We start from the raw sequence: 11,834 nt of genomic DNA on the forward strand, positions 1-11,834 counted from the left end.
TGTTTGTCCCCCTCCCCCAGGGCTATGAAGTTTCTTTATTTAAAGGCCCACAAAACAAAGTTATTGTTTTTACTATAGTCCGGCCCTCCAACAGTCTGAGGGACAGTGAACTGGCCCCCTATTTAAAAAGTTTGAGGACCCCTGTTAGAGTTATGATAATTCTAGGAACACAGAATCTTTGACTTCTCAGATTTTGCAATTATAACATCATAAGCTTATAGAATTGCAAAATCCTAGCAACTTAAAATCTGGAGTGTCCTTATATGACATCGCATCCACCATTCCAGGGTGGAAGGTAGAAATATATTGAGATAAAGAAGATGGCGTGTGTATGTCTATATGTATGTGATTAGGATGTGGAATACTGAGACAACAGACCTGGCCCTCACTGGCTACAAATGTTCAGTGCTATTTAACGGACCAAGATCAGGTAATGAACTACAGAAAGCCTGGAGAATAAGATCAGAAGACCACAATCTGAACATAGAGGAAACCTGCAAGGTCCCCCTCATTTTACAAATAAAGAAGACGAGTCCCAAAGAAATTAAGGTCCCAAACTATTCAAAGACAAGGCTGGATTCCATCCTAGATCCTTAGTCTCCAATGCTCTTCCCAGGAACAACAGATTCCAGTAGAAGGAGTGGGTTTGGGCCATGGAAGACTTTTATTCAAATTGTCAAGAGCGTGTTTAGGTACAGCGGAGGGGAAGGGAGCCGGGCAGCCCATCACCCTGAGACATCCAAACGGCTCTCTACCGGGTGGGAGCCTCTCGGGCTTTGGCCGGGTTCTCCGTACTGGGGCCATTTTCTCACTTGGGCATGCTGGTGGGGATGGGGAAGCAGCCCCTCTGGTGCCATTGCATGTCCCTGATTCGACGGACGGACTGGATCTGGGGCTGGTAGGCAGACCACTCATTCCAGTGCTTGAACTCGCCTGGCTCAAACAGATACTGGTAGCCTCGGTAGCCCGGATACTGGTAGCCCACCCATCTGGAAAGAGAAAAGAGAATGAATAAAAATGGAGACACCTGAGGTTGACATTTGAGTCCTTCTACAGTCTGTTTTCACAGAGTTAATTATCTCCCTTATTAATTGATTGATTATCAGCCTTTGATTGATTATCAGCCTTGTCTCCGGGTGCTCCCCTCCCTTTCCCAAGACTGATGGACCGGCCTCCTCACAGACCTACAGATAATCCAGGTTCCTCGCCATCTCTTTAGCTTGAACTCATACCTCATTCTCCTATTTGCAGTGGTCTCAATGTACTCCTCTTGAATTGCTTCAAGCTAAGCCCAAGCTCCACCCCCTACATCATTAGATCCTCACAAGCCTCCCCACCCCCACCAGGTTCTCCTCCTCCTCTGAATTCCCAGTGTTTCTAGAATTCATTTATCACAGTCTGGGGAGAGTAGAATCTAAACTCTCAGAGATGGGGGGGTGGGATCCAGGGTTCTAAGAACAGAGAATATCAGAGCTGGGAGGAGCCTTAGAATAGGGAATGTCAGGGCTGGGAAGGGCCTTAGAAGAGCGGATGTCAGGGCTGGGAGAGAGCTTAGAATAGGGGATGTCGGGGCTGTCAGGGCCTTAGAACAGGGGATGTCAGGGATGGGAGGGAGCTTAGAACAGGGGATGTCAGGGCTGGGAGGGACCTTAGAACAGGAGATGTCAGGGCTGGGAGAGGTCTTAGAATAGGACTAGTCCACTACCATCATTTTATAGATAAAGAAATTGAGATCTCTTCCCCAAAATCCCCTGACTAATCCCCTGACTAATCAGTGTCCCTAGAACCTGAGTCTAGTACAAAAGGTACAATACTCACGTGCCACTGGGCACCCTCACACTGCCCACACGATCACAGAAACCATAGGCCCAGAGACTGGGCACATCATCCTCATGGATCTCCATCTTGTTCCCCTTGAAGTTGGTACATTCAAACAGGCAGATCTTGTGATCTAGGGAATCCTAGGAGAGAGAAAGGGCCTCAGAGACTGGAGGCAGGAGCTGAAATCCCAGAACCAGAGTCCTTCAACGCTCACTTCTTCCTCACTTTCTATGTCCTGGACTAGGAACACAGCCCCTCGGGGCCCTGTCTTCAACAATCTCATGGGGGAGGGACAAGAAACTCATATAATTATGGTACAAGGGAAGGAGAATACGTGCTTAAGTCAGGATTGAGGTAAAATGTCAGGAGAGATTATCTGGGACCCAAAGGTCTGAGACGAAAGGAAGGAAATACATGCTTTATGAAGCACCTACTATGTGCCTGGCACTATGCTAAACACTTTGCAAATATTATTTCATTTGATCCTGACAACAGCCCTGGGTGATGGGTGCTATTATTTCTAGATGAGGAAACTGAGTCTTGCAGAGGTTAAGGATTGTCCAGAATCACATGACTAACAAATAACAGACCAGATGTGACTTCAGACCTAGTTCTCTATCCATTATATCATCTGCCTCCAAGGAGGAGATCTTAGATAAAATCGAATTTACGTCTTATAGGGAGGAAGAGATTTTAACTAGAAAGAGATATGGTGATCTCTGGGGCAGCCTTTTGAAGGCAGAGCAGGAACTACCAATTCTGATGCTTGGGACAATTCATTCGCAACCAACAATAGTCCAGTATAATATTAAGACCATAGGGGCAGGTAGGTGGCGCAGTGGATAGAGCACCACCCCTGAAGTCAGGAGGACCTGAGTTCGAATTTGACCTCAGACACTTAACACTTCCTAGCTGTGTGACTCTGGGAAACTCATTTAACCCCAATTTCCTCAGAAAAAAAAAAAAAAAAGAAGAAGAAGATTAAGACCATAGAGCAGTCCAAAGGATTGGTAGGGGTGAGAGGAATTGGGGAGAGAAGCCAATTAGGTGTTAAGTTCAGTTGTTTCCATGTTTCATCCTAAGAGCCCCCTCCATTCCGGTGCCCTGAGCCAAAGCTCTGGCTACACCTTCCCTAGTTATAGCACCACTCTGAAGCCTGGGGTTGGGCGGACTCTATTTTTTTTTTTTTATTCTTTCCCTTCACACAGAAGTGAAAGGCCCCCTTTTGGGGGCCAACTTCTACCCATCATTCCTGATTCTGCCTTCTGGGGCCATCAGCACTGACAAGGCTAATAACACCCAACTTAATCCCTTCTCCTGATGTCAGTCAGTTGATATTCCCCAAATTGCCTCAAGAGTTTTCCCTTGTGGGTAATTTTTTTTTTCTGTTTAGCTGAGATATATACCTATAGTGATTGGGAGAGGGGGAGGAAGTAGGAGTGTGAGCACTATTAAGCAGACCTGACCCATCCAGGGAGCAGTGGGAATGGGGATGTTCTTCCTCAGCCTCCTGTATATTTAAGACACTATTTTTATCAATTGGATGAAAAGTCCAGCTGCCCCCTGCTAGAATCAGGTCATTGCCAACTCACAATACACAAGGTCATTTATCTAATCTAAGGAACATAAATTTAGAACTGGAAGGGATAAAGACCATTGAATCCAACACCCTCATTTTATAGTTGATGAAATACTAGGCCAAGGATGGCCTAGTCTAGGATGTCTTGGCCCAAAAGACTCAAGAGACAAGAAACAATTCTAATATTCTATGCCAGGGGTCCTCAAAACTTTTTAAATAGGGGCCAGTTCACTGTCCCTCAGACTGTCGGAGGGCTGGGCTATAGTAAAAACAGAAACTTTGTTTTGTGGGCCTTTAAATAAAGAAACTTCATAGCCCTGGGGGAGGGGGACAAATGTCCTCAGCTGCCACATCTGGCCTGTGGGCCGTAGTTTGAGGACCCCTGCTCTATGCACTAGGACAACTGACTGTTGGGTAGGTGAGTGGAGGGGTTAGCATCTTCTGAGATGTCTCCAACTGTGTTTGAACAAGAGAGGTTATTTCATGTCCCCTTCCCTCAATTCTCCCACATAAATTTGTCCCTAGGTATCCTTTTCCTCATTATGGCTTCAAACATCTTGCTCCAGCCAAGCTTTCCCATTGGAAGGGTTAACCTCTGCCGTGGATCCCTTACCTAAGGTTATCTCTAAATGACCCCACCGGGGTGGTCAGTGAGCCTCTCGCAGTTTATCAGTATCCTTCCTAAAAGATGGCATCCCAAACTCCACGCAACGCTCCAAATATGGTCTGCTCAAGGCAGAAGACAACGGAACTGTCCGCTGCCTCCTCGGGGACTAATCCGCTTTTTGGTCCTCAATCCGTATTCTTTGTTTGAGTGACTCTTGCACCGTTGAATGTTGTCCCCATCCTTTCCTTTCTTCCCACCCCGCTCCCTTCTTCAGGTCCCGCTCCGTGCCCAGCCCTTTGGTCCCCAGCTCTCACCATCCTGATAGGCCGGAAGGACATGAGGCAGTCGCTACGATAGCTGCAAGACCAGGTGTCCCATCGTGGGTACTCGCCCTTCTCCAGGATGAACATCTCTCCCCGGAAGTTGGACTGCTCAAAGGCCACCCATCTGGGCCAACGATCCAGCGGACATGGACCAAGGGGACGGGAGCACAAGGGCAGGTGACCCGCAGACAGGAAAGAGGCCGTTAGCAAAAGCCAAACCATAGCAGTCTGTTTTCCATTTCCCTCAGCTTGGGTTGGGATAGGAGGAAAGGATCAGATGGGGAGTAAGGAGGTTATCGTTCTCTACTTCTAGATGGAAAGAGGGTGTAAAATAGTACTATAGGAAAACTTAGTGGGAGGAGAGACTGTCAAAGCATTATGGTCAGTGAATTAAAAAAAAAAAAAAACAGGATCACAGGATTGGGACGGAGGGATCTGACTTCTATGGCCAACCCTGCCACAGAGCAGCCATGTGACCTGGAGCAAATTCACAGAAGGGTCCCTCTGGGTCTCAGTTTCCTCATCTGTAAAATGAGGAGATTGGATTAAAGCAGCAATTTGTAGAAGTCCACGGACCTCTTCTCAGAAGAACATTTTCCAATGCATAAAATTAAAAATGCATGAGATGAAATTAAAGGTTAATAATACTACTCTCAGACTTTCAGGACATCTTTTATTGAAATGCAATTAGCAAGACATATATTTTAAAGTTTAAGGTTAAGGACCCGCAGTGGCTAATGGCTTGGGGGCTACAGATGCTGTTGAACTGAGTTCCAAGGCTTGAGCAAAAGAGAAGAGGGAAGAACTAGATGAAACAGGGGAAAGTGTAGGAAGGAAGGTTTCAGTTTTAGACAGGCCTGATTTTCAGATCAGACGCCATATCCATGATGCTTTGTAAACCATCAAGCTCTATGCACGCTAGCTATTTGGCCATTCTTATTCTTGATACAATTATCCTTATTTTTTAGAGTTTCGTTTTGAAGAGGCTGATTTCATGGATCAGGGTAAATCCCAGGAAAGAAATTCCCTCTCCCAGGGCTTGCAGAGAGTTGCCTGGGTGAGAATAGGGAATAGGGGCACTGAAAGAAAGCCCAGAATCATAGATTTAGAACTAAAATAGACTTTAGAGCAGTTAGGTAGTATAATGGTTAGAGTCCTGAGCCTGGAGTCAGGAAGATTTGGATTTGAAAGCAGATTAGACACTTTTCTGCTGTGTAAACCTGGACAAGTCATTTTATCTCTGATTGCCTCTGTTATCTGTTAAATGGAGATAATAACCACATCATTCTTGCAGGGTTGCAGTGAGGATTAAATGAGATAATATTTGTTTTTTTTTTTTCTTTTTTCCTTGAAGCAATTGGGGTTAAGTGACTTGTCCAAGGGTCCCACAGCTAGGCCAGATTTGAACTCAGGTCCCCCTGACTTCAGGGCCGGTGCTCTATCCACTGCACCCCCTAGCTGCCCCATGAAATAACATTAGTTAAAAAGTGCTCAGCACAATTCCTGGCACATATATAGGAGGCACGTATATAAATGCTCCCTACTTTCCCCATGGGCCAGAGGTAGCAAATAGATCATCCATCCTGGAGTCAGGAAAATCCATCTCCCTGAGTTCAACTCTGGTCCCACATGCTTACTAACTATGTGACCCTGAGCAAGTCATTGACCCCAGCTTGCCTCAGTTTCCCCATTTGGAGAATGAGCTGGAGAAAAAATGGCAAACCACTCTGGTACCTCTGCCAAGAGAACCTTGCAAAGGTCACAAAGAGTTGGACATGACTGAAAAATGACTGAACTGAATCTTTCCTGTCTGCTATCTAGTCCAGTTCCGGTACAGATGAGGAAACCGAGGCTCAGGGCAGGGGTGCAGGCGAAGACTTGCCCAAGACGCCACCGCCAGCATGTAGCAGAAGCGTTACTTGAATCCAGGCCTCCTAGACTTCATGTCTGGCTCTCCACAGTGAGGATAGCCCGGACATTTGGAGTTGTCCAACGCCGGAGTTCCCCTTTAGATAACAAGCTTTTTCCACTGAAAAGCTTTTAGTTTCAGAGAAGGTTTTCGGGTCATCTGACCCCAACCTCCATCTCATCGATTTTTGCTGAATCGCCCAAGATCTCCTGGGTAACAAGCGTCTGAAGCAGAGCTCAAAGCCGGGTCTGCTCCCGAGTGAGCGTGCCCATCACCGCATCAGGCCTCCCTCCCTGACAGAGGGCAGGGATGGGGATGACCTCTCCTGACTGTTTATCTTTGCTGTCTGTTTTCTAAGAGGAACCAGCAGCCTTAGCTGCAGGCCGAGCCGCCACGCTCAGCTTTCCTGCTGGACAAGCAGCGACCTTATTTTTCTCCAGCAGGACGTGAGCGATCGAGGGTTATCCTGGGACTGAATGGAGTAGCTTTGCCTCTGACCAGCCTTGCCTGGAGCCGACGGGAATTGGCCAAAGGTCAGGAATTTACCGCCTTGACCTTAACGGTAAGAGTGGAAAAGAGCTCTGATCCGATCTAGGAATCAGCAAAGCCAGCTTCTGGGTCACCGTGCTGCTGGATAACGCTGGAAAAATCACTTGTCCTCTCTGGGTGACCGTAAGGGGTCTGGGAGACCACTTTGCTGGGAACGTCATAGAAGGGACTCCCTGAAGGAAGGACAGGTTTGAACTAGATGATATTTTCTCCCAGAGTCCCGAAATCCCAGAGATGGATGATTGCCTTATATAATCTCTTCCCATGGAGACAAATAGCTTTAATAAGGGCCTTTAAGCCCAAGGAAGCAATGCCCAGTGGCAGCTCTCAGAGCCCACTAAGGAGCTGCTTTGTAGGCCAGGGGGTCCTTTGTTAGTTGACCCCAGTCTCCAATAGTCTCAAAGAGCCCAGGCCGTGCCCTCCCTGAACGTAAGCTCACCGCAGCTGTTCTTGCTTACGGGACCAGACCGGGACCTCCTCAGTTGGGTTCTGCATGTACTTCTCCCTCAGCAGAAAGAAAAGTCTTAGAGAATGGAGGCTGCCAAGTGAGGAGCCCAGCTGAAGTCTGGCCCTGAAGAAATGCTCCAGATTTGAGTCACCGCCACAGAAAGAAGTTTTAGAAACCGAGCAGGCCCTAATTTAGCCGTCCACAGCTCTGAAACCTCTGTCCCTGGCAGGAGCAAAGGGAACAGAAAGCTCTTGGGTGCAGCGGGGAGGGGAGTGAGCCCATGAGGTTCAGGGGCTGGAACATTCCCTGGAACAGGCTCCCAGGGCCCACTCTTGGCTAGATGAGGGTGGGAGGGGGCCTAAAGGCAAAGGTTCTGTTCTTCAGTCTGCTCTCCATTGTTGTTCCTCTAGGGGCAAAAAGTAGAGAATGTAAGGGGTGGGAGAGCCCTTAGAACAGGGGATGTCAGAGCTGGGAGGGGGCTGAGAACAGGAAATGTCGGGGCTGGGAAGGCCTTTAGAATAGGGGATGTTAGAGCCTTAAAAAGGGGGATGTCAGGATTAAGAGGGGGCTTAGAACAGGGGATGTCAGGGCTGGGAAGGCCTTTAGAATAGGGGATGTTAGAGCCTTAAAAGGAGGGATGTCAGGATTAAGAGGGGGCTTAGAACAGGGGATGTCAGGGCTGGGAGGGGGCTAAGAACAGGAAATGTCAGGGCTGGGAAGGCCTTTAGAATAGGGGATGTTAGAGCCTTAAAAAGGGGGATGTCAGGATTAAGAGGGGGCTTAGAACAGGGGATGTCAGGGCTGGGAGGGGCCCTAGAAGGTGGAATGTCTGAGCTAGGAGGACCTCAGAAGAGAGAACACGAGAGCTAGGAGAAGCCTCCACCACGGGATGTTAGAAGTGACCCTGGAGGGCACCCGTAAAACCCTCCATTTCACAGGAAGGAAAATAATAGATCGCCCAGAGAGACAGAGTGAGTCAGCCGAGAGGCTCGCCCCAAAGCCAGGTCTCAAGAACCGCCCAGTTCAGTCGTCGCCCCCACGGGAGGCGGGAGATGAGAGGGAAGGGGGCGGCAGTTGCTGTGCCCGGCTTGGCCACAGGATGCCCCGAGCTGTGGCCACAGGAATGTGTGGCAGGCCCAAATCATGACGGGGCGCATTTTTGGTCCCATACCACCCTTTCCCAACCTCACCCAGACGCTCGGTCTGCCCTGCGATATACCTCCCTGTCTGCCCGCTTCGCCCTGCAGAACCCCTGCCAGGGGCCACACTGGCTTGACCCCGTGCTTGACCCCGCAGGGGGCTCCCCGGGTCCCCAGACGTAGCCCCTGACCCCACAGGGAAGGAGAGTGGCCCTTCTCCTTCCAGACCCCAGCAGGGACACTCACGGTCCCGAGATGACGATGATGCTCCGGACGCGGTCGAAGCCTCGGTCTCCCAGATTCATGCACTCCCCTGAGAATTCCACACGGCGGCCTTGGAAGTTTTCCTGGTCAAAGACCACCAGCTGGCCAAACCACAGCAAAGAATCAAAGTCAGAGAGAAGCATGGGAGAGACAAGGGGGGGGGGGGGGCGCGCCTCCGTTCTCAGGGTCAGGAGCCTTGATTCAAGCCCCACCTCAGACACTGATTTTCTGCCCTTGGTCCAGCTCCTCAAGTGCTCTGTGCCTCAGTTGCTTCTTTAGTAAAATGAGAAATTTGGATACAATGCTTCTAAAGTTTTTTTTTTCCCCCAGATCTGAATCCCCTAATGCCTCCCTGATTCTTGGAGGATTCTCGGCTCCCCCCTCAATTCTCTCTTTATCTTCCCCTCTCAAAGACTCAGAGAATGTCAGGGATGGAAGGAAATGTCACCACTTTCTAGTCCATCCCCCTCACTTGAGACACTTGGACCAAGAAAAGTTCCTAGGCCTGCGGCCAAAAGGCCAAAAGGCGAGAGCCGAGACTCCTCATTTTGCCCAAAGTTTGCCCATTCTTAATGTCAAAATGCCATTCTTTTGTTAGCTTTTCTAGGAGTAGAAAGTAGGGAAAGTACGCCTTGAAGGTGGGGACTATTTTCATTCCAACAATTTAATAAACGTACCCTTGAGAAGCTTCCCTTCCATATATAATATATACAAATGTTCAGTGATTTTTCAGTTCTGTCTGACTCTTTGTGACTCCATTAGGGGTTTGTTTGGCAGAGACACTAGAAGGGTTTGGCCATTTCCTTTTCCGGCTCATTTTACAGATGAGGAAACTGAGGCAAACAGGATTAAGTGGCTTGTTTAGGGTCACGCACCTAGTAAGTATCTGACACTGGATTTGAACCCTGAGATGAGTTTTCCTAACTCCAGATCTGGTACTCGTGCACTAGATGCCCTATTTATACACAAAAAGCACCCCCAAATTTATGACAAGCCTTGAGAGGAAGGGGACGCCAGTAACTGGTCAGGAGGTCCCCTCTGAGCTGTGTCTAGAGGAAGTTTTTATTCCCAGCTCCAGGCCCGATGCTTTGTACACAGAAGGAGACTGAGGGACCTCGGATCCAGGACTTCCTTTGCTTCCCTTTTCTATCCTGGAGCTCGCTCCGAGGCCCTGCCTGAGAGCCTGGTCTCGGAGCAGGCCCTTCCCGGTCCCCCGGCCCCCACGCTGCCAGCACGGGCCCCACCGTCACTTTGCACATATGTTGCTTCCCATAAGCCAGAAATGCCCCTTTCTGCAGCAGATTTCTGCAAACCAGCTGTGTCTCCAGATGGTCCGTTCAGTTTCTCTCTTTTGAAGCCCTGAGCAAGATTTGAGCCATCTGACCCAGAAAGGGGGACAGAGAGGGAGAACGGGGAGGCTTTCCTCAGAAAAGGCTGCTATCTTCCACTGGAGGGGTCATTGGAAATGCCCCCCCCCCAAACAGCTCTTCCCTTTCCTTCTCCCTTCCCACTCCCGTTTCTGCGCTTGTTTCCAAAAAGCACCAGAATTCTGGGAAATAAAATAGAATCACAGGCTCCCAAAGACCAGGGGGTTCTACCTGTATCTGAATGGGGATCTTTCTAAAATGTCCTGGACAAGTGCACACTTTCCTGTGGCCTAACAATGGCATCCAGTTCTTCATGCCCCCTTTTAGGTTTTGTTTTTTTGGCAGAGATCCTAGAGGGTTTGCCATTTTCTTCTTCGGCTTATTTTACAGATGAGGAAACTGAGGCAGACTGGGTGAAGTGACTTGCCCAGAAACACATAGTTGATAAGTGTCTGAGGTTAGATTTGAATTCAAGTCCTCCTGATTCCAGGACTAATATTCTATCCACTGGGCCATCTAACAGGCCTTCTTCAGGAATACTCTTGTGTAATAAAAAATATGCTTGTATTTGAGTGGAATGGTTTTCTATTTTCTATTTACTTTTTCTGCTCATTTTACAGATGAAGAAACTGAGGCAAAAAGTTAAGTGGTTAAGGATGTCACAGGAAATGTCTGAGGGGTCCCAGTGTGTTATCCGCTACTCCATACGTCCTCTTCTAGTCTTTCTTTAGTCTATCCTATAGCTTGAAAGCCCACAGTCAAGGGGAAGCCCACGTGGCTCGAGGCAGCCCATCGTAGTAGGAGACAATTCCCCTGCCGATGTGAGACTCTTGACCCATCAAATCTGGCTGAATATGTCTCTGTTCTCTTTCACACGACTGCCCTCCAGATACACAACAATCGCAACATGTATTTCCCAAGTCTTCTCCTGAATAAATAACCCCTAGTTCCTTCAACTGACTTTTCTGAGACATAATCTAAAATGGAGCATGGATAGAGCTCTGGATCTAGGGTCAGAAAGAACTGAGTTCAAATTCAGCTTTAGATACTTTAATAGCCGTGTGATCCTGAGCCAGTCACTTTACCCTGTTTGCCTCAGTTTCCCCATCTGTAAAATGAACTGGAGAAGGAAATGGCAAACCAATCTAGTATCTTTGCCAAGAAAACCCCCAAGGGGGTCAGGAAGAGCTAGACATCACTGAAAATAAGTGGAAAGCAAAATCTCAAGACTCCTCACCATCCCGGCTGGCCTTCTCTCTTCCCCAAATTATTAGAAGTGAACCCAATAATTGGGATCTGATCTGACCAAGTTTGTGGCTCTAAAGTCATCAATGACCTCAGAGATGTGTCATCCAACATCCTTATTTATATTAGTTGAGGATCCCAGAGATGTTAAGATACCATTCCAACATCATACAGCATTAGACAGGATTTGAACCCAGGCCTCTGCCCGCAGAGCCAGGATTCCTAGATGCTCTATCTCCCAATGTGTCCCATTAGCTTTCTCGGCTGACCTATCCCATTGTTGACCTACATCATTATTCAGTTGGCAGTCCACTAAGATCTCTGAATCTTCTTTTATGGACCCCATAAGGCAGCCCGGTAACCCTATGTCCCTTGGAGAGAGCAGGGAGAGATTTGGTCTTACCCTGAAGCCTCCCATGGGCAGCTCCCCCACCTTGGAGCTGGGGATGGGAACGGAGGCAGGAACCAGAGCGGGGGTGGGCCCGGGAGCGGGCACCGAGGCAGGTGCCCCCTTTTCCTTCCCTTCCGTGGCTGGGCTGGCGGCGGTAGTTGGGACCGTTGGGGCCTTTGCGGGCTGGGACAT

At 48.6% G+C, this 11,834-nt stretch overlaps 1 protein-coding gene across 1 annotated transcript; it reads right to left on the bottom strand.

Moving 5' to 3' along the window:
* Nucleotides 1–647: 647 nt before the first annotated feature.
* CRYBB1 (crystallin beta B1) lies at nt 648–11,834 on the bottom strand. The gene is made up of 5 exons (XM_051970038.1): nt 11,655–11,834; nt 8,622–8,740; nt 4,322–4,454; nt 1,819–1,961; nt 648–989 (listed from the first exon to the last, which is right to left on the bottom strand). The coding sequence occupies exons 1-5, from the start codon at nt 11,832–11,834 to the stop codon at nt 809–811; spliced, it is 756 nt and encodes a 251-aa protein (XP_051825998.1). The 3' UTR covers nt 648–808.

This window comes from Antechinus flavipes, chromosome 1 (genome assembly GCF_016432865.1).
Source record: "Antechinus flavipes isolate AdamAnt ecotype Samford, QLD, Australia chromosome 1, AdamAnt_v2, whole genome shotgun sequence".
Taxonomy (NCBI): domain Eukaryota; kingdom Metazoa; phylum Chordata; class Mammalia; order Dasyuromorphia; family Dasyuridae; genus Antechinus; species Antechinus flavipes.

Bases quoted from the DNA above. Each gene is read 5' to 3' on its own strand.
- CRYBB1 (XM_051970038.1), bottom strand. From the start codon at position 11,834: ATGTCCCAGCCCGCAAAGGCCCCAACGGTCCCAACTACCGCCGCCAGC. The intron at 1,962-4,321 runs GTGAGAGCTGGG...TCTCTCTCCTAG, and splicing joins CCTTCCGGCCTATCAGGATG to GATTCCCTAGATCACAAGAT. The intron at 990-1,818 runs GTGAGTATTGTA...TTCTCTTTCCAG, and splicing joins GTGAGGGTGCCCAGTGGCAC to ATGGGTGGGCTACCAGTATC.